We start from the raw sequence: 20,457 nt of genomic DNA on the forward strand, positions 1-20,457 counted from the left end.
CTTGTTTAGATTTTATTCCACTCCAAATTGAAACATTTTGGCTATAAGCTATAAAATAGTTGTACTCAGCATTCATAGGCAAAAAATAACAGCAAAATTTTCATAAGTACTATGAGGTGAGCTGCAATGTTCATACATCTGACTCAGCTTGTGGATGAGGCAGTGGAGTTGACATAGGACTCTAGAAGAAAGATGGTTTCATCTACCTGGTTCTCTGCTGTATCTAACCTGGCAGGAAAAAAAGGAAAACAGTGAGAATAGTAACACTGCCAGACCAAAGAGGGGACTATCATCTTTATAAAAGGGAACTGTAGTTTTATTTTGTGTTCCTACTTGTTGATATGAAGCCGTAAGGCCTCCAGCTGTTGCTTTTCAGGAGCAGTGATCATCTCCTCAACCTCTGTCAGCTGTTCAGGCTCGGCCCCGCTGGCCTGCAGAGATGCCAGGATGGCTTCAATTCGCTGGGATTTCTCCAGCAGACGCCTGCCGATCAAACGTAAAACCTATCAGCCCATTCACATGTGGCATTCCTCTGTGCAAGCTGTACAACTTATCAAGCTGGACATGTGACAGTATTGGGCTTGCAGAAGCAGTGAGAGACAGAAAAAAATGAGGGCAGAGAATTATCAATGAGACACTCACTTGCTCTCTTTGGTCTCGAACAGGCGTCTCTCTATGAGGTTGGCCACTGTCTGCACAGAGACAGATGCAACAAGAAATCAATAAAGGCAGAAACCTGTATGAACAGAACAGAATCTCTTATGTTCCATGTTTTACCTTGTAGGAGTTCTGCAGCAGCATTCTTGCAGTTTGCAGCTGGTTGACGGTGTAAAGATAAAAGGTACGAGAGGGAGCGTAGTCAGGAGTCTTTGGGATTTCCTGAAGAATAAAAAAAATATAACATGTTCAGAGACAATGTGTAGGTAGATTAAATAAGTAGTGGCTGCTCCCTTTAATTTGATGACTCAAATCATCTGAGTGTGCCAACTCCAACTGTCAGTCGGTTGGTGAGACTGCCAGATGGTCACTTTTTTTAAAATTCTCCCTGCATCATTGTTCACAGAACAACCAGTAATAAAAGATTAGACTAGAGTGTTTTAAAAGTGTGGTTTTAAAAATATTCACTTAGTGCATCTTAAAAATGTGTGCCAAATAATTTTCAAAGTAGGTTTTTGGATCAGATGTTTTTTGGATTACTCCTTCTTTAGCTGCAGTCACTCATGTTAATACACCAAGAAAACTGACTTGAAGAGATTTGAAACTTGACTTATATCTAAAGCCATCACAGTGATCAGTACGTTGTCTTATTTTTTTTATCAAAGTTATAAGGACAGCATCTTCACATGTCAAGCTTGTACCTGTAGCTGGACCAGGTTCTGTGAAAGCAGCGTGTAGAGCATGTCTTTAGCCTCCTTTGCTGGAATCATGGCAAAATCCTCCACCTGCTTCTGTTCCAGGTGATGTTTCCTTAGCAACAGACGGAAAATGCGTGCTGACCGGGAGCCGAATCTGATGACAGATTACAAGTGAATAAATGAATGAGTTTTTGATCACAGAATAATCTCATGTATACACAAATAAAAACACACACAAACACACACACTTTTACCTCTCCTGTACTACAGACTCAAGTGTGGCCCGGGCTAGATTGGCCAGCGCTCTGTGCAGATCTGAGAGATGAGTTAAGAAAAGCACCCACACTTTGTGTTTCATGAATTATATGGTACAAACAAGCATGACGACTCTTGAAAACGTGCTTAAATAAAAAAGGATACTGACAACATACATCCCCCCTCCGCTTTCACCAGCCTTCCCCACAAACTCCATCTGGAAAATGAAAAGGACAAGCAGATCTAACAGGCACTCTTTTGGATAAAAATGAGTGACTGAAAATGTAACGTGCCTTGCAGAGGTCATACCGGGTCATCCACCAGCAGAGTGAGGTACTGGTCTAAGATGGTTCTGGGGATGTTGTAGCTGCTTGGGAGTGACCGGAAGATCTCATTGGCCGAGAGGGGCTTTGTGCAGGTGGCTGTGGGTGAGGTCGTCACCTCACTCATCCTCAGCATAGTCCTCACTATCTCACTGCTGGTCTGAGTTGTAAAAGTGAAAAGACATAGAAAGGTGATAAATGACTGTAATCACAATCAATCATAATAATAATTAAACGAAAAGAGGTAGACTTAGTATTTAGATATAGTTGTATTGACTCTGATATTTTTTTCTTCTTTCCAGATTATATACCTCGTCAATAATATTCTGTTCTGATGTTAATAAATCAGCGAAATGGGACTTTCAATCGTGCAAACAAAGGTCAAACTCTTAATGGTAGTTCTTAAAAATTCATTTCAAGCCTCCATGTGTAAACCTGACCTGGTCCAGTTTGTTGGCTACAGCACTGATGATAGCCTGGTCTCTGAAGTGGAGATGGAACCTCTCAAAATTCACCTGCCAGTAAATCCCCTCATCACCGTGCGTCTGTACAAAAGGGACACAGAGAGCATAAAAAAAAACAACAACACACACACATATATACATATGTAAGATAAGAGAGGCGAAAGGAAGAGAAGATAATAAAAACAAGACAGAAACTGTGTTAACTGAGGTCAAAACCCTCACCTCTGAATCTAACTTAGGCTTCTTTGCATTCCTTTGGTCCTCTCCATCCTCATTGGAGAGTTGGCGTTTGCCTCGTCCGATGAGTGTCACACGTGGCACCTTGTAACAGTCAGGGAAGCTCTCTGGTGTGGGCAAGCTGGTGCTCACAGGGGCAGCACGGCCAGCAGGAGTAGCAGGAGTAGCAGGGGTTGCAGGTGTAGCAGGGGTAGAAGGGGTAGCTGGAGCAGTGCTATCTGTTGTTGCCGCTCCCACTAGGGGAGGGCAGCGCTGAAGAAAATGAGTCTCCACCAGTTTGGAGAAGGCAGAAGACACTTCGCTGTAATCCATGCTGCGCCCTTCTACAACAACAGGAAACACAAGGAGATCATTTCTGTGTGAAAATTATCTTGCAAACTGTGACTTTGCTTTTTTTTTTTTACACTGCATCTGAGTGGTGACTGGTGCAAGACTGTCTTAAATTACAGCTGCTTAAAGACCACAAGTGCTCCAAAGAAACACATATTCTAAAGAGTTCATGGGAAAAATACCACAAAATTTTTGTTTCTGTTTTTAAATACTCAAATTTCAATATTCAAAATCTCCTCCTATGTGGGTTTTAGTGGTGCCACTTGTTTGTTCTGTTTGTTCACTTGTTTTCCCACCCAGACCTTCTACCCTCTGGACCAAACTGGGATTTTGAGCTTGAACAGTTAACCAAAATTCAGGCCTCAAAACATTCCATTAGAAACCCCCTGGATGACTTTCATGTTTTTCTAAAGTCTTTGGTTAGTACAGACACAGAGATATACTGACCCTCCATGTTCTGTGTGAGGCGGTCGGCGACTGTCTTAACAGTGCTGCTCATGGTCATGTGACCTCTCTGCAGTAACTCCTCTATGATCAGCTCTCCAGTGTCACCGTACAGGGTTTTGGCGGTGTAGATGTAACGTGGGTAACGCAGAATCCTTAGAACCCGATCACAGCTGGACTGATACTCCGTGGGACTCCCGGGTCCTTTACGTCCTGCTGTGAACACACAGGCCCCATGTTGCACGAGTACACACAGAGACTTCTTTACCTGCAATGAGACAGAAAAAAGAGGGTGAGAGGTACTTTACCATCATGATCCTCTTATCAAATTAAGGCAGGCGTTTCTGTAGTAGTGACTGATCTGTCATGTAAAAAGATACCAGGTATTGCATTTAAAGGGACAATGCAAAAAAAAAAACTACTACTGCTGTTGAATAATCATGTAACTACAATGCATGTAAACACACTGTCTAGAATGGGTTGAGTGTCCACCAACGTAACCTCAGAGAGTGAACTGCTAAACAGTGCATGTAATACTACTTAATATATAATAATATGTCCATGGTGTGAAGTAGAGATGGTAAAATCCTAGAGGTACTAAGAACTGGGGTAGTACCAGGTCCAGTGACATGCCAGTGTCCTGAAGGATGGTCCTTAAATTCTGTGCTCCGTTTCTGAGCAGGTGTGTTCCCACTTTCTCCACCACTTCTCCAAAGTGCTCCCGCAGCAGGAGACCACACAGACGCACCTCCTGGGCAGTCATCTGCACAGACAAACAGACAAGAAAAGTTTTCAAACTTATATTAAGCACCTGTATCAACACAACAATCAATATAACACTATTTTCTTTTAATATGCAGTACATGCTGTGGGCTTAGGTTGACGGGTTGACCTTTCCAGAACACCTGAATATAATAAAAACACTAATTAAAAGCATTGTGGGTTGCCAATTAAAGGGTCACTGAATAACATAACCTTACTCACTTAATGTTTCTAATTGAGAGCATTTATATTATTAGAAACTTGTACCTAGCACTGCAGCTACGTGCGTGTGAACAGCTTCACTCGTTTAAAAGAATAAAAAGATCATTTGTAGTATCGCTTATCTACAAATAAGAGAAACTGTGCTGACCAGGCAGGCCAAACACTACTATGCATGTTAGCAAACGGCTAATACAAGTGGACATAATATCATCTGAAACATCTATTGCTTCATCAATTTTTTAACAAACCTTTCTGGACAGTGGCAGTCGTCGTTTTTAAGCATCCCACAGACTGAAGTCTGAACACATGCAACTTCTCGTTGTCAACACACGAACACTTCCGCTACCCGGCTCCTCTCGCTCGGGTTTGCCCGACAGAGGCGCGGTGCATGCCGGGCTGGAGGCGGACAGCTGTCCTCGGCTTGTGGAGGACCGACGTCAGTGTTTGTGCTGGTCTGGGGAAGATGGCGGAGGCTGCGGCTGTTCCCCCGCATCGATTTTTCTGTCACTGTTGTAAAGGAGAAGTAAACCCCAAACTCCCGGTAAGGCAGACGTATTTCTTTCTTTATGTGTCACATTGTCTGTTATAAAACGTGCGGTTGACAAGTCAGCCTTTGTCCGAAACACCGTTTATGTCACTCGGTTGCTACAGCTAAACCCCTAGCTAGCTTGTTAGCAGTTAGCGGCGTTTGTTGTTGTTAACTCAGTAAATAAACTCGTGACACTCACAAATGTTCTCGTCAAAAATCAAACATCAAAAGCAACTATCGACAGGTTTTATTAGATTAAATGTTTAAGACAGTTTTGTCAGAGCAATCGACACTTGACATCAGCTTAGGGTTGTTGTGTTTTGCACAAAACAACACAAACAGCTGAGAGAAAGAAGGTCTGTGTTATTATTACCTTCACATTTAACTTTATATATTGCTGGTTTTGTTAGCTGTTTGGTAATAGGCTATTTTCGTTTTCAGATTTTGTTAGTGATAAAACACTCGTGGTAGGAGTTGGGGAATTTTAGGGAACGTATTTATGTTTAGTTTCAGTTTTAAAATCAGAAGTGAGAGTAATAATGTTCAGACGCTGACATGACCTATATCTTGCTAGACTTTTATTAACTTCTGGAAGCTTTACACAGCTGAGAGAGTTTCCTATTTACACTCAGTAGCCAGTTTTATTAGGTACATTAGCTAAAACTAATATAGTGTAATACAGCAGCCGTGCAGTAAATCTTAGCTTCATAAAAGTTTAATGCTCAGATTTTGTTGTAACTGATGTGGAGACGTGCTGATTCAACTTTGTGGTCATTTTTGTAGTTGTGGTGCTGTTTATGTCTATTGTTTTACACTGACTACAGCTGAAATGATTAGTTGATTAATCACTTAGTCAGTTGCCAGAAAATTAATCAGATACAATACTGAAAAACAGTTAATTGTTTAAGCTTAAATGAGAGAATTTTTTTTCCTTTTCCAGCCTTTCACATGTAAGGATTTTCTGGCTTTCATGGTCTTACATGGCAATAAAGTTAATAATGCTGGGTTTTAATCTGATGGTCAGTTAAAATGTACAATCTGAAGCTGTCAACTTGATAATCGTTCATTATTATATCGACCAAATGATTTATCCATTAAAGGATTAAATGACTTGCAGATTAACCAGAAATGAAAATAAGCATTAGTTGCTGCCAAAGTACTTAGAGGTTATATATTTAGTCTGCAATGATTGATATAAATGCGATAGACAAAATACACCAAACAAACCTATGTGGCCAGCAGTTATTGTGTATGCAAGTCAGTCCACCAGATTATCTTCTTGTCAGACTGAATCTTTATTTTTATGGTTTGGCTGAGGGTAATTCCTGTCTGCTCTGTCACTGACTCTAAACTGGCCCGCTTGTCTCAGGCACATTCAATCCTGTGGCATGTCTTCACTGAGCCAACTGCCGACTGCAACACCCGAGGTTGTCACCTCACACTACTACAGCATATCCCAAGGACCATCTCTCAGTCACGTATCCATTTATACAACAGATAGGATAACCTGTGAGGAAATGACACACATTTAGCATGAGCTGTTTTTGCTTACTGCAGAATTTCTCAACTGCTTTTGTTCGTGAAACTGGTTTTTAGATCCACACAGTTTGTAAACCAAGCTTAATAGAAGGTATTCAGTTGTTGATGGTGTGAGTTTGAAAATGATATTAATATGTATTCTGTACATAATATGAAAGACAGATGACCTTTGTGACCTACTTTTGTTATTAACATGTATTATAAAACAAATGTATCAGTCTAATCTCTCATAACCCTGTCTGTACAGTAAATTACCCCAGGTTGAAAAACCCCAGCTTACTAGTTGTTCCAGCCAGCCGGACTGTTTTCCTCATTCTACTGAAGCGGTTTATAAAACACTATACACTTTAGGTGTGGTTGGCAGACCAGCTCTACCTCCTGGGTTGCATTCATAAAACACAGGCCGTCATATAAATCTGGCTGATATTATCATTTCTCAGACAAACTGACAAAGGACTTTGTTGTTCACAAAGCCAGTCAGCAGAAGTTCTGTACAATAATTTTATGATCCCCTTATAGAGCTGGGTGATAGAATATAGAATAATATTTTCCTGATATCAGCATGTTGCTATACAGATAATACTGTATTAAGAAACTGATGCACAATGAAATGAACTGCTTTCATTTCTTTTTCATTATGTCGGACAAAACTTTTTCACAGGTGTAAAAAAAAAAACCCTCAACCTTGCATTTTGTTGTGCTTTTAACTGAAATTTCCTTGTAATTATTAATTTGGACAGCAAACTCAATACAATAAGACAATGTCACCAGTTAAGTTAGTTAGCATGCTAGCGAACTAGCCCTGGCCCGTCCCATCTCGTAATACCACTTTGTACCTCAAGAGGAGATAGCGAATCACAGTAGCGTCCAGTCTGCCCTGAGCTCACCATGAGAGGATGAAGAAGTTGTAGCTGTGAGTAGGCTATAAACCCATGTTGCAACCATCCTCTCTCGGCGACATTGCTCCACTCTTTCCTCAAGCTCAGCTACTGGTGCTGCTGCTCTCCCTTGTGCTCCTCCACTTCTCGTGGTTCGTTCTCTACTCCTGCCACCACTATATCTTCCCTTTCTCTCTGACTGGGCAGACTGGATGTGAAATCATCGTCAGTTTAACAATGGCTGAAGAAAACTACCACTTACATAATCAGATTGCAAGGAAAACCTGTGTGGAAAACATTATTCCCCAATCCATGCAGGTTTGGCGACATGACAAAAACTGCCTTGTGCTGATGATAGATTTATTCAAGCTAACGTTAGCTCAACATGATGGGGATGACTGAAACTAGGTTGTGGTTGACCAGTGAGCACAGTCCGAGAACACACATGCAGCACACTTTCATGTGCACCCCGAATGACAGATACACAGAGAGGGCCAATAAAAACTTGTGGCAGCATCCCAGTGGGCCTGATGGCCAGTCTGACTATGTCGTGGGGAGGAGGGACCAAAGAGTGCATTTCCTTGTTTCTCACAATAGAGGTGGACACCCCCAACTGTCTGGTTATATGTTGATCCCTGCTGACCAGTTCTTTTACGTTGTCTGTTTAAAACAGAAATGTCAAACATGTTTTGGTTCCTGATTCTCCACTGTAAGAATGTGCTGCTTTTAACTACAGCTGGTCACACAAAACAAGACGTTTGAATGTGTCACCTTGGGTTCTAGGAAATTTTAATGGGCATTTTTTGTAAACTCAGTCTTTGTTGTGACTCTTTCCAGGAGTACATCTGTCCAAGATGTGATTCAGGGTTCATAGAGGAAGTAACAGAAGACTCCAGGTAAGAGACTTTTCAAAGTTACTGGCTGTACATCACATCTGTAGAGAACATGAGATGTTAAGGCCTGTTAGTGTTAGTCTGGAACAAAAGCAGGCTGTTGGACTGTTGCATGTTTTCTTGAGCTTATTTTTAAGAATCTGCTTGTTACACTGCTTAAGTTTGTAGGCTCACCATGCAGTCTAGTCCCAGGCTAGCACTAAAGTTGAATATGTGTGTAGGGATCAGTGTATGTTGCTAATAATGTGACATTTGTCCCCTTGTGCGCTGTTTCCCTAAGTCTCTTAGAGGGTGGCGCTAACGGGATAGATGACGCAGCCACACAGTTTGCAGAGGTACGAGCTGATCTGACGGATTTTGGGGAGAACAGGGTAGGGAAGGGAGCAAAGATGATGGATTGTGATCATTTTAAATGTTTTAACTAACTTAGTATTTTTTCTTCCCTCATCGTCTTCTCCTTTTATCTGTCCTTTGGCCCTTGTCCTTTGTTTTGCTGTTGCTTTGTCTCATTTCCCATTGTGCTTGCTTTTCCATCCTTAATCCCACTTTTTGTCTGCAAATCCATCTTTCTTCATAACTGTTTCCTCCTCATTCGTATCCCAACATCCTCGTAGCTATGGCACTTGTTGTTACTGGAGCGGCCATTTACAACAGACAGCGACACCCCTGACTCAGAACCTCGGCTCCCTGGAGGACGCCTGGGAGGTCTCAGTGACCTGGGGGGATTGGGAGGTGGACCAATCGGGGGGTCAGTCCCAGCAGGCCTAGGGGGACCTATGGGGGGTCTACTAGGAGCTGGGGAACACTGGGGACCAGGACGCCCCCCTCGCCTGCACAGTCAGAGAAGATACCGGTCCAGAGGCAGCAGCAGGCCAGACCGCTCGCCCGCAGTGGAAGGGTGAGTATCTATCTTCTCTCTTCGTCACCATCCTTTTGGCTCTCTTTTCCGCCTTGCATACTCCCACTTATAATAATGACAGTGCTATTAATGCTCTTACAATCCTGTCTTTTTTTTTGCAATGACATTACCTGTTGTGAATTTTATTTTTTCTCTGTGGGCTAGGATTGTGCAACAGTTTCTCGCTGGCCTCTTTGCCAACTCTGGAGTCCCTGGCTCACCTCCACTCTCATGGTAAGATGACATTACAGTAGCGTCACTGTTACTGCTGTTGTCACAGTGTTTGTGCAGTTTCTTATCAACTTGAATCATTTGTGTCTTTTTCAGGACGGGGATGCTGCACTCTAACCCAGGGGATTATGCCTGGGGACAGGGAGGGTTAGATGCCGTGATAACACAGGTAAACCAAGCTTAATATAACTTCTTACCAACTTTGTGTTTCTGTCACCTTTTAATTTCTCTTTCAGTTTACCAGTGTGTGTATGTGTGTAGTTATTAGGTCAGCTGGAAAACACAGGACCTCCTCCAGCAGAGAAAGAGAAGATCTCTTCTCTCCCAACTGTCAATATCTCTCAGGAACAAGCAGGTCAGACACTCTGTGCATGTGTTGTTTGTTGTTGATCCTTAACTACACAGTTCATTCTTTTGAGTTAGACACTTGGCTAAGTACACACCTGGAGCTATTTGTACTGCTATTACTAAGCATGTGTAAAGTCATCAATTTCTTAGAAACGAATGGCTAGTTTTTGAGTAGAAATTTAATTGGGTTGCACCATTAAAAGCTGTCCTACCTGTCTGTTAGAGCTGTTAGTGATTTATGCTGTCTAGTCACAAAGCAATCAGCAATGTCAGGACAAAAGTCACTGCAACGTGTCGATCTGTAACATAACATCCAAAAATAACCCTTTCAAGGGGCCAAGCAATTAACTCATCTGCTAGTCCTCTGTAATGTAAGTATTATCTTGTTTTAGTTGCATATGCATACACAGGGACACATGCTCATCTAATAGAAAGTGTATAAAGTATGTCCATTGTAAAAAAAAAAAGGCTAATAACACATTTGTCATCACAAATACATGCTTATTTGTTTCGAAGGCTGTGCAACATGCAGATACAACATAAACAGGCACTTGTGTTAATATGCTGTTGCTGTCTGCCAAGAAAAGCCTCTGAAACTGTTTCTGTTTGGGAATGAAATGCCCATTAACCTTGAGAGTATCAACAGTTTGTTCCATGAATTACTTCAAGATGACATCTATTTGCTCGCTGGTCTTTCGTGTCCAGTGTTTTTTTTTCCAAGTCCTCTTTTGGATCTGTTCTTCTTGACTTCCTGTTCTGTGTATGCTGTCCTGTTTTACTACTGAGCTGGAACTGTGTGGTTATCCTCAGTACACTTATATGATCTTACATCCCTGAAAAGAAATGTAATGATGTTTTGGTTCTAATGATATGAATGTCTTCTCAAATGACTGATGATTACCATTAGAAATCACAAGGGTATTAATATAAAGATGATTTAAAAAAACAAACAAACCAACATGTCTGTCTTTTCTCCTTTAGACTGCTGTATGGAATGTCCGGTGTGCAAAGAGGACTTCGCAGTTGGAGAGCCAGTCAGACAGCTACCCTGTAACCACTTCTTTCATTCAGACTGTATAGTACCATGGCTGGAAATGGTGAGTCACAACAAAGAGAATAGAGCATAAAAGAATGAACCAATGAGCTAGAACCTTAATGACATGTAGTGGTGTATAGCATATGAGATATTCACAGTGCCCATGATGGTATCAAGGAAATTTAGACACATGCTTTGGCTGCCTGCTAATCTACATAGAAACATGAGGGCACATTTAAAGGGTAAGGTTGGTAGTGTTCTGTATTTCTGTCATTGTCAACAAGTTCCATGAAAAGACCAAAACCAAAAATGCGTCGCTCCAGTGTCCCGTCTGAGACACTGAAGGCATAAATCTTAAAAAAGGTTTAGAAATAAATATACTTTTCATTTAAAAAGCAAAATAATTAGCAAAATAAACCAGATAGACACTGTAGTTTTTAACAAATGTTACTCCAACTGGAGTAAATGGTGCATTTGTTGTTTGACTGTTTTCAGTTGCAGAAACATTTTGGTTTCCCTCTGAGTATTTACAGCAGCAATAGGGCTGGTTATCGTGAAGGCTGTCACGATATGATACGTACCTCGATACAGTGCAGTACGCCCCGATTCAATACGATATCAATACAGTAACGATATATGATGCCCTGTATTGCAATAAATCAATATCATTTAATTCTAGAAAAAGGTCAATCTAATAAAAGGCAGGCTCATTTATCACTGAATTGCCAAACTGTTTTAAATAATTTTGACACTTAATAATACATTCTAGCTACATTCAGTTATTGAACATTCAGTGCATACCTCTCAAGTTCAATAGCTTCCAGGTCATGTGACCTAATGACTCAAAATCAGTGTATGATCATAGTACTACACTGGCTGGTTGAGATACAGCTCTTTTTATTACTTTTTAACACTCCTGATCATCAATTTTTTATTGATGATCAGGAGTGAAAAAAGTAAAAGACGCGCGCTGTACAAGAAGAGCTGCCCCCATTTTCTGCACTGACCTGTGAAACTACACCGCCCCTTAATGTCCGGAGGGAGTATTGATATATGGGACTAGGATATCGATATGAAACTCTTTTAAAATGTATCGACCTCTAAGCAGCAGGATCATGTATGTGGGATTAACTCAAAATAAACATTCCCCTTGTTTATGGTAATGAAGGAACATGTTGGCCAGTGCAGCAGTGTGGCTCACTGATGTGTTCTTAATTCTTGGACAACAATGGTGAACTATGAATAAGCTGCGTCAGGCTTTGGCTACATAGGAAATGCTTGTTAGTTGAATCAGCCCATTGTTGGTTTTGGTCCTCTCATGAGATTTGCCGACAGTAAGAAAATATGTCAAGTGCTGCCAGACTCACCTTTAGAATTGTTTCCATTAAAGGAATGTCTAATAGATTAGACGTGTTAAAGTTAAATCAACAGTACATTGTCTAATGCTAAATGCAGGATTAGTGTACCCATGCTTTACCAGTTATTTGACTGACCAGACAGGAAGATGAGGACTAAAATAAGGAGCCCACTTGTTAAAAACCATTGTGAGGAAACTGCCCAGAGCTAAAGTTATGTACATTCTGTTCTGCGGCCACGCAGCATGACACATGTCCAGTGTGTAGGAAGAGTTTGAACGGAGAAGACAGCAGCAGCCAGCCCCCATCAGAGTCCCCCTCCCTCTCCATGGACCCTCGCACACAGGAGAGATGGTCCTTCTGAGACACCCACCTGTCTCATCCATCAGTTCTCCACACCTACATTCAATAACACACAGAGAAGACGAAAACGCTTCTCGCTTTTCCTCTGTTTGTCTCTGTTGCAGTCATAATCATCTCATTCTGATTTTTATTTTCTATTTCAATGCCTCTCTCTCCAGCCATGTACACAAATGCCCTAACAGACATCTTAACAGCCAGCTGAGGTCTGCTGGACCTCTTTTTTGCCTAATAACAAACCAGCCTATATTGATGATGATCAAGCCCATGTCTCTCTTACTTCCACCTCTCAAGCAAACTCCCTTCCCATCTTTCTTGAAATGCACTGCTGCAATACATTATTGTGGGGAATTGCCAGACTTAATATTAGGGATGCACCGATCCACATTTTTTCACTTCCGATCCTATCCCTGAATTTGGATATCTGCCGATACCGATACTATTCCGATACCAGAGCTCTGTTTGCTTTAATATTATTATCATTATTGTTGATTTTATATGATGCTGTAATAAATCTTCTCTACAGGCAAGTATGATATGTACGAATGTATGCATGTATGTCCCAAAAGGCAACTTGAGGTAAGTATAAGATCAGAAAAGAAAGTCAGTAAAACAGGAAATTCTGTTAACAGTCAATATTTATTAAATTCAAGAGATACCCATAAAGGATAACCTTCTTTTAGACTACCCCTCTCCAAATAAAATATAAATGATAAAAAGGGCTACTTGATCTGATCAGCACAAATTAAGTACACTGGCTCTTGTAGCATCAACAAATCAAGGTTTTTCAAATCTCAAATATCCCGAGGGGCGGAAGCTCACTCACGGTTCATTTTCTTCCTGCTGTACCTAGAAGGGACATAAGTCTGTGAGTAATATATTGTAGCTAATCGCTACCTATTACCACTTGTAGGTCGCGACGGAGCTTCCGCCCATCGATACAACGGCTTTGCAAACGTTGCACGTTGCAGACATTGCACATTGCAAATATTGCACGTTGCTGTCTTGCTTCGGGGTGTTTCTAGTGCAAAATATTTCCAAACAGCAGACATGTTGTGCTGAAAACTTGGTTAGCCACGGTGCTGCTCAATGCTTGCCTGCTAGATGGCTGCAAATTGTGGAATGGACTTCCCGAACGGCGGTGTGTCTCATTACTCCGCGTCACATTGAGACATGCCTCCGTTCAGGAAATCCATTCCACATTTTGCAGCCAGTCAATTCAGCAGACAACATTAAAGCACAGAAAAGGTTCATGGATCGGAAATCTCTGCAGGTTGGATCGGAAATTTCCGATCCGTGAATGATGTTGGTATCGGAACCCGATACTGGATCGGATAGGCCCCATCCCTACTTAATATCATGTACCATTCCCTTTTTACTCACCTCTCGATTCGCTGAAACCTGCACCTGAGCCCTGTACGACGTACAGCGTAGCGTACAGTAAGGGTTACTTTCACTCCCGGCATTTACAGAGTCTGGACCTAACAACATGAACACCTGTAGCCCTGCAATAAATGTTATGATAATGAAGGGTATAATGTTCTGTTTTTGTTGAGATTGTGTCAGGAAGATGTCGGTTGAACTGTGGTTATTTATTCTGGTGGTGTTTTATTGGATTGCATTGTTAGGGTGCTAATGTTTTTGAGTCCATCCTCTGTAGAGCTGCTGTTCAGTAAAGAACACAACAAACTATTTTATAGGAATCATGTTGAGTCGGTGCTGTTTAATGGCAATAAATGGAAGCTTTGACATCAAATGAAAGCAAGGGTTTCCTCACATCTTTTTGGACCCTTCTACATCTGAATAATAATTTTAAAAAAACAAAACAAAAACAAATGTACCAGCAAGGGAATTAAAATTAAAAGTCTACAGAGCTCAGGTCATTATCTGATGCTTTAGATTTCAACATAGTTCTCCTGGTGTATATATTATAAACAGATGGCATCCCTCTGTCATGTTATTCCTCTGTTTATGACCTGTCTTTTGTTTCACATTTTTATCACTTTTTTTATGTAAATAATTTTAGTCCAACTACCTATGGTTTGCAAAGGAAAAAAAAAACATTGAGAATGAGGACACAAATGTGAAATACCTGGTTATCAAAACTGTATATTATATATATTAAAAAAAATGTCTATGAGGTATTAATAAATTGACAAAAAAAACTCATGGTTGAACTCTCATTGCTCACAGCCCTGTTAATACACATCTTTTTTATATCCTCTCTGCACCCAAAAATAGTAATAACATTAGATGTGACATGGAGTATTTTAGAACAATATGTGCTTTTTTTTTAATTAAAAGATTAAATAGCAACAAAAGAAGGACTTAAACACTGTACATTATTTATACGATTTCTGCATCGTTGATGACACTTCTTCTTATTAGCTGGAAATCAAGGCACCAGTTACACTTAAGGACTGGTCATTCTGGTGAGTTGATACATTCATTACATTCAAGTACCATCACAGGTAACAAATGGTGCATAATAAAAGGAATTTTAGGATTTTCAATGCATATCGGATGAGCTAAGGTTAATTAAAGTGAAAACTGAACGGTAGATAAGAAAAAAATATATAATTGCAGCAGTTAATTTCGCGAATGTGTGTCTCAGTGGCTTGATACTGAAAAAGTACTTTAAGTAATGACTGCTTTGGTGATGAGTTCCAACATTAAAAGCTTGCTCAGTGGCATGTTGAAATGTATTTATGATCAGTGTGTGTTCCAAGCAAGCGTGAGCAATGAATGAGCCTGAGCAGTGGAGCTCATGTAGCCAACTACAGGATCCCAGACCTCAAACTGGATCACTGATGATGACCTACAAAACAAACACATACAGGACACACAGAGTTGGGCACAATCCATTTTTACTGACACAAACTTAATTAATTTAATTACAGTACCTGTTGAGTATGATGAGCACTACTGAGCCATCCGGTCTGATGAAGGCAGTGTATTCTAGGTCTGTTTCCTGATTGGCAGACACCCCCACTCTCTGAGACCCCTCCCACAGGAACATACTGTGTAAAAAGGAGATTTATGTGGTTCTCTTTAGACTGCTGTCTTGTGATAAAGGAACAGGTGAAATACAACATACAGTGTGAACAAAGATCAAGTACTACCTGAAATGGGCCATGCTATAGAAACTTGGCTGCTTGTAGAAGATGTCACGCTTTGCATCCACTATAACGGAGCTGTCCACAAAGTTTTTAACCCAGTTTGGCCCACCAGTCTGGTCCAACGCCAGGTTCCAGTCTGTCCAGCCCACCACATAATGATTTAAGTCCTGCCATGGAGAAAGCAGCCACAGTTTAGTATGTAGTTGGTGCTGTGTAACTGTGTAGTGCGATGGGTTGTTTTGTTTTAAAATGAATCCATTAGACAGGATCCTGGTGTTTTGTTTAAATGTCACAAGGACAACACATTTACATAAACAAATCCCTCCTGATTCTCAAGATGTCTCGAGGCTGAGTGCACCCATGCAAAATTGATAGAATGGATAGAGTCCAATTTCCTCTGAGAGAATTAAGACAGAAGAAACAAAACACCAGTTCCAGCTTGCTTTGATGGCCTGCAGGCAGTTTCTGGAGAGAGAGCGTGTGCAGCTCAGTGCAACTTGTAAACCTGCACTGCAGCATCAAGGGAGGTGACTCACCTTTCTGGAACAGCTCACAGCTTGTCAAATCTCACATCTGTTGCAGTGGATCTGAATGAACAAGCACAACCCTCATGCATAAGATGAGGGGATCTTACCTGTATAATGTCATGTGCATACTGCTCAGCACTGTTCCACCTCCCCAGCTTCACCCCTCTGTCTAGAGGGCTCCACCCAACACAGGCCTCCGAGCCGAACAAGTAATACTCTGGATACAGATGATGGGTGACTCCCAGGCTAATCTCGGCAGGGACGAGACTGTCCATGTACCAGTGGACTGCCACACCATGAATGTACCTTCCCGCATGAACATCATTTAAGACCTGCAGGGACAAGGGAACGAACAGGCTCACCAATGCCCTTCTCTCAGGGTATCTGCAGGTACTGAAAAGTCTTAAAAAGCATCAAATTTACTATATTATAAGCCATTAAAAATTCTTAAATTTCATTTACAACAATCCTACATATTTCCTCTTGCCTTCTGTAGACAGTAAAATTAGTTTTAAATGTTTTTTGTAACTCATTGTGGGCTATTGGGAGCCTTTAAAGACCAATAAACTGAAAGTGGGATTATTTCGACTGTGGATTATTCATGCTTGGGGCTGTTCCATCCTTTGAGTCAGCATCATTAAACCTGCAGCAAACACTGTCCCTACTGCTAGCGACAGTAGCTAGGAAGCTTGTTGACTCACAATGAGCAAGAGCTGATTTTAGCAAACGTTTAAATTTGTTTAAATCAATTAATATTTTTTTTATTTGGTTAATTCATCCATTTTTAGCTGCTTTTCTGGGTCCAGGTCACGTTGATTAATCGTATCATTAAGAATTGTTGTTACATATTGCTGGGAAGTACTGAAAAAACGTGATAAAACAACAGAGAATTCTAGGCCTACTGGTTTTCCATCATACTTTCATACTGTGGCTGGTATGACTGAAACAAGCTATTAAATTGTGTGGTAAAAAGTTCTTTAAAAGCCTTAAATTTGGCAAACTCTGAAGACATGTTTTTTTTTAGACAGAGCCTTGTTTAATCTTTTGTGACAGGGTTTAGGAGCCCGTCTATGAAAAACACAAACTTATCTCAGCTACAACAAAAGACAAACAACTTTCTTCAGGTTGATCTCTATCTGATGTTCTTTGCTCCAGGAAACGATTTGGATCTCAAGGATGTGGAACCTGCAGCTCCTTCACTACAGAGTGAATGGTAGCTAGCTACACTTATTTTACCTTACTTAATATTACCTTTACCTCACCTTATGTCTTCCGTATTGTATTGAACATAAAGTTACTAAAATGTTCTTGTATTCTTTCATATATTTTCTTTTCTTATAGGAGTTCTATGCTGAAGAGTTCTGATTCTGGTTCCTGCAACACCAGTTCAGCCTCAGGTATAATAAAGCTTCCGACTATCTCCCTGTCCTTGGACTCACCACTTTGGCCCAGTGAGGCAGCAGCAGGCGGTTGTCATCCAGTATGAGGACGTGTGTGTGTGGGTAGGATGAAGCATGCAGGGCAGGGCCCAGGTCCAGAGCCACCCAGTCCCGCTGCTCCTCAGGCGTGAAGCCCAGAGCCTGGAAACTGCAGTGAGACACAGATACTCCTCAGTCTGTTGTGAAATGTAGAAGCCAAGACGATGGTTAATATTGTTTCACATGAAATCAATTGCAAAATCAATTGAGGAGAGACCTGTAGTTTGTCATCTCTCCTGCAGAGGGCTCATTCCCTGTGGTCAAAGCCCAGAAGGTCAAGTTATATTTAGCATATTCCTCAAGAAACCTGAGAGGAAGGATTAAAGCAACCATCAGAATTAATTTCCCTTTTTAACAAGCATTACCAACGAGTGACATCACATTAAGGTAAAACCACATGTCACCTGATATAGTAGTGAGCCCATGTTTTGTACTCCTTGCCGCCAGGCTGCCCCTTCAGAGAGCCCTTTCCTGTGAGTGCACCATTTGTTTTCATCCAGGCGGGGGCGCTCCAGGCACTAGCCAGCAGAGACAGAGGGCGAGGGGACAAGGCCTTAGCACGCTGCAGGAGAGGGATCTGAAGAGAGGAAGAAGAGGAGAAGAGATTAGAGGGATGGACTGATGGACATATGTGTGCGTGTTTGTTTAAGACAAAGAAAGAGAGAGACCTTCATGTTGATGTCCTCAGGGGCCAGAGTGAAGTTGTCCAGGTTGTAGTCTCCAGGTGTGTCAGCGTAGGTGTACAGACGGGCAGAGAAGTCACAGCTGGCCATGGGGACTCGAACCACACTGTAGCCGATACCTGCCAGTGACACAGCATCAGTAACAACTAAGTCTGGGTGATCACTCGATATCATCAATTTACAGAAGACGAATATTGTGGTGATACACACTCAATTACTCAAACCCAGTGGATTTACAACTTTCCTGACTAAACATTTTGTTCTTGATAGTTTATGTCCTTCAGATTTTAATGAGAGTCTATCTGTGTTTTGGTCTGTGGGTGGGGGAATTGCCATAAGGTGGGTTTTGTTTCTGTACGCATACACAGTATGTTTCCATGTTGCTAGTATAATAACCAGTTGAAGTTAATCAGTCCGGTCAGGTTGTAAGTAAATTAGGTAAAACTTGACTTTCATAACAATAAATTAAATAATGGTGGGCACACATGGAGTGGAGGCTGGTGTACAAATATTTTGGAAATTTCTGTACATTAATGCACTTACAGTGTCCTTTATATCTGCTTAAAACTACATTATATTGTGTTATAAACCATTTATGAAACACTTATATAGTTCTTATGCTAAGTAGGGAGAGTTAAAGTAAAATCATACCCAGAATTAGATATTGAAGCTTTAGTCACACATTTGTGATAGTTCTGAACCACTCATTACTCTGCACATTAGCTTGAATATTAATAAGTTCTTCTGACGTCACAATAATAAATACAACCCAACCCTAATTACAACTGATATGAGTATTCCTGGACAATGCAGATGCTTATGGTGATAATAATGATTCTGTTGATGTGGGAGCCTAATAAGCTTGTGCATACAGACAGCTCTCACAGACTGCGTGAAATGCATTTCATATTATGTTGGAACTGCTACTTGGTACAAAACACTGACTGCTATGTGTTCATATATGAAAAAATAATACATTTGCATTTAATTCCTGCAAAAAACATTAACATCATGCTTTTCTGCTCTGTTACCCTGGTATTACAAAGCAGATACCAGAAGAAACAGGTGGCCACGTCCTTTTGCCCATGTAGTGTACCTTCACTAGAGAAATACTGTCGAAGCAGCTGGTCCTGTGTGCCAGCAGAGAGGGACAGGATGTTAATTGCTGCAGCGTCTGTCATAGCTCCACCAAATCCCCTGATCTTCTGGTACTTCTCGAAGGGAACGATGGTCAACCTGAGGCCTGACAGAGACGCATAAACAAAAGAGATGCTCTGAACCTGCACCAGCACCACTGACAGCAACAATAAACGCCCACATCACTCACCTGCCCCGGTGCTGTTCACCTGGACCTGACCCTGCCCTGGCTCCAGTCTGCTGCCTGCCATGCTGCTCAGGTAGGAGGAGTACTGTCCCCGTGGAGGCAGGATGACTGGCCCAACACTGTCACAGTAGGTTGAATTACACTCACACACCACTGAGTCATGGCCAAAGTTCCTGGCGATGCATTTATTGCTGTCTGGGAGGAGAAGTAGACATATGACTGCGATTTTTCTGTGGCACATTGAAAACAATAGTATTGTGTTATGTTGTATTGTGTTACCTGTTGAGAGGCTCACTTGTGCTGTGAGGAAGACAAAGGCCAAAAGCACAGCTGCTAGCAATGACAACGCCATTTTATCTGGAAACAAAGTGGATTCAGGTTACACACTCGGGTTAAACCAGCGTCAAACGGTAAAACATGTTATAGGCGACCCAGGTCATGTGTTTGATTAGCTGACAGACACACGTTTCGTTGTCATGTCATTCACAGCAATAGCAGTAGATTATCTCACCACAGGGGATCCCGACAGAAACTCTGGCATGTCCTGTGAGTTAACCAAAAAAAATCTACACACAGCCGTCACCTTAGATTTATCCAACCTGCCATACCAATGACTGTTTCCCTAGCAGTTTGTTGTGTCGACGAAAAGGGACTTCTGGCAGTCATGTGACTTTGTAACACTGTCACATGAGCACCCATGCAACAATCTATACTGACGGCCAGGTGGCGCTGTACCTTCAAATAGGTTACAGGGCAGAAAACAAATAAATGTATGTTTTATTGACCTTGCAGACAATTATGAGCACATTCAAGTTTTGTTTTTTTAGGGCCCGAGCACGAAATTCGTGCGAAGCCCTTTTGTAACTG

General features: G+C 41.4%; 3 protein-coding genes across 4 annotated transcripts; 1 reads left to right on the plus strand and 2 right to left on the minus strand.

Annotated features, from left to right (window-relative positions):
* Positions 1–2: 2 nt before the first annotated feature.
* polr3c (polymerase (RNA) III (DNA directed) polypeptide C) lies at positions 3–4,765 on the minus strand. Its single transcript, XM_041044104.1, has 13 exons — positions 4,641–4,765; positions 4,025–4,171; positions 3,412–3,676; positions 2,620–2,957; positions 2,374–2,478; positions 1,920–2,093; positions 1,776–1,827; positions 1,610–1,670; positions 1,359–1,509; positions 778–879; positions 643–692; positions 334–483; positions 3–228 (listed from the first exon to the last, which is right to left on the minus strand). Exons 2-13 carry the CDS (start codon positions 4,169–4,171, stop codon positions 144–146), a joined length of 1,680 nt encoding a protein of 559 aa, XP_040900038.1. The 5' UTR covers positions 4,641–4,765; the 3' UTR covers positions 3–143.
* On the plus strand, positions 4,744–12,950 carry rnf115a (ring finger protein 115a). 2 transcript variants are annotated; one of them, XM_041044105.1, is made up of 9 exons: positions 4,744–4,933; positions 8,176–8,234; positions 8,512–8,602; positions 8,846–9,129; positions 9,295–9,363; positions 9,457–9,529; positions 9,622–9,715; positions 10,690–10,805; positions 12,344–12,950. In XM_041044105.1, exons 1-9 carry the CDS (start codon positions 4,781–4,783, stop codon positions 12,461–12,463), a joined length of 1,059 nt encoding a protein of 352 aa, XP_040900039.1. In that variant the 5' UTR covers positions 4,744–4,780; the 3' UTR covers positions 12,464–12,950. The 2 variants fall into 2 exon arrangements, with proteins under 2 accessions (XP_040900039.1, XP_040900040.1); XM_041044106.1 differs by having other exon boundaries at positions 8,512–8,566.
* A 1,217-nt stretch (positions 12,951–14,167) lies between these two features.
* gba (glucosidase, beta, acid) lies at positions 14,168–20,253 on the minus strand. The gene is made up of 12 exons (XM_041044986.1): positions 20,102–20,253; positions 19,870–19,947; positions 19,594–19,785; positions 19,363–19,509; positions 18,252–18,385; positions 17,988–18,160; positions 17,801–17,890; positions 17,545–17,692; positions 16,213–16,437; positions 15,582–15,745; positions 15,363–15,479; positions 14,168–15,277 (listed from the first exon to the last, which is right to left on the minus strand). Exons 2-12 carry the CDS (start codon positions 19,940–19,942, stop codon positions 15,172–15,174), a joined length of 1,569 nt encoding a protein of 522 aa, XP_040900920.1. The 5' UTR covers positions 19,943–19,947; positions 20,102–20,253; the 3' UTR covers positions 14,168–15,171.
* Between the last annotated feature and the right edge of the window lie 204 nt (positions 20,254–20,457).

This window comes from Toxotes jaculatrix, chromosome 8 (assembly GCF_017976425.1).
Source record: "Toxotes jaculatrix isolate fToxJac2 chromosome 8, fToxJac2.pri, whole genome shotgun sequence".
Lineage (NCBI taxonomy): Eukaryota > Metazoa > Chordata > Actinopteri > Toxotidae > Toxotes > Toxotes jaculatrix.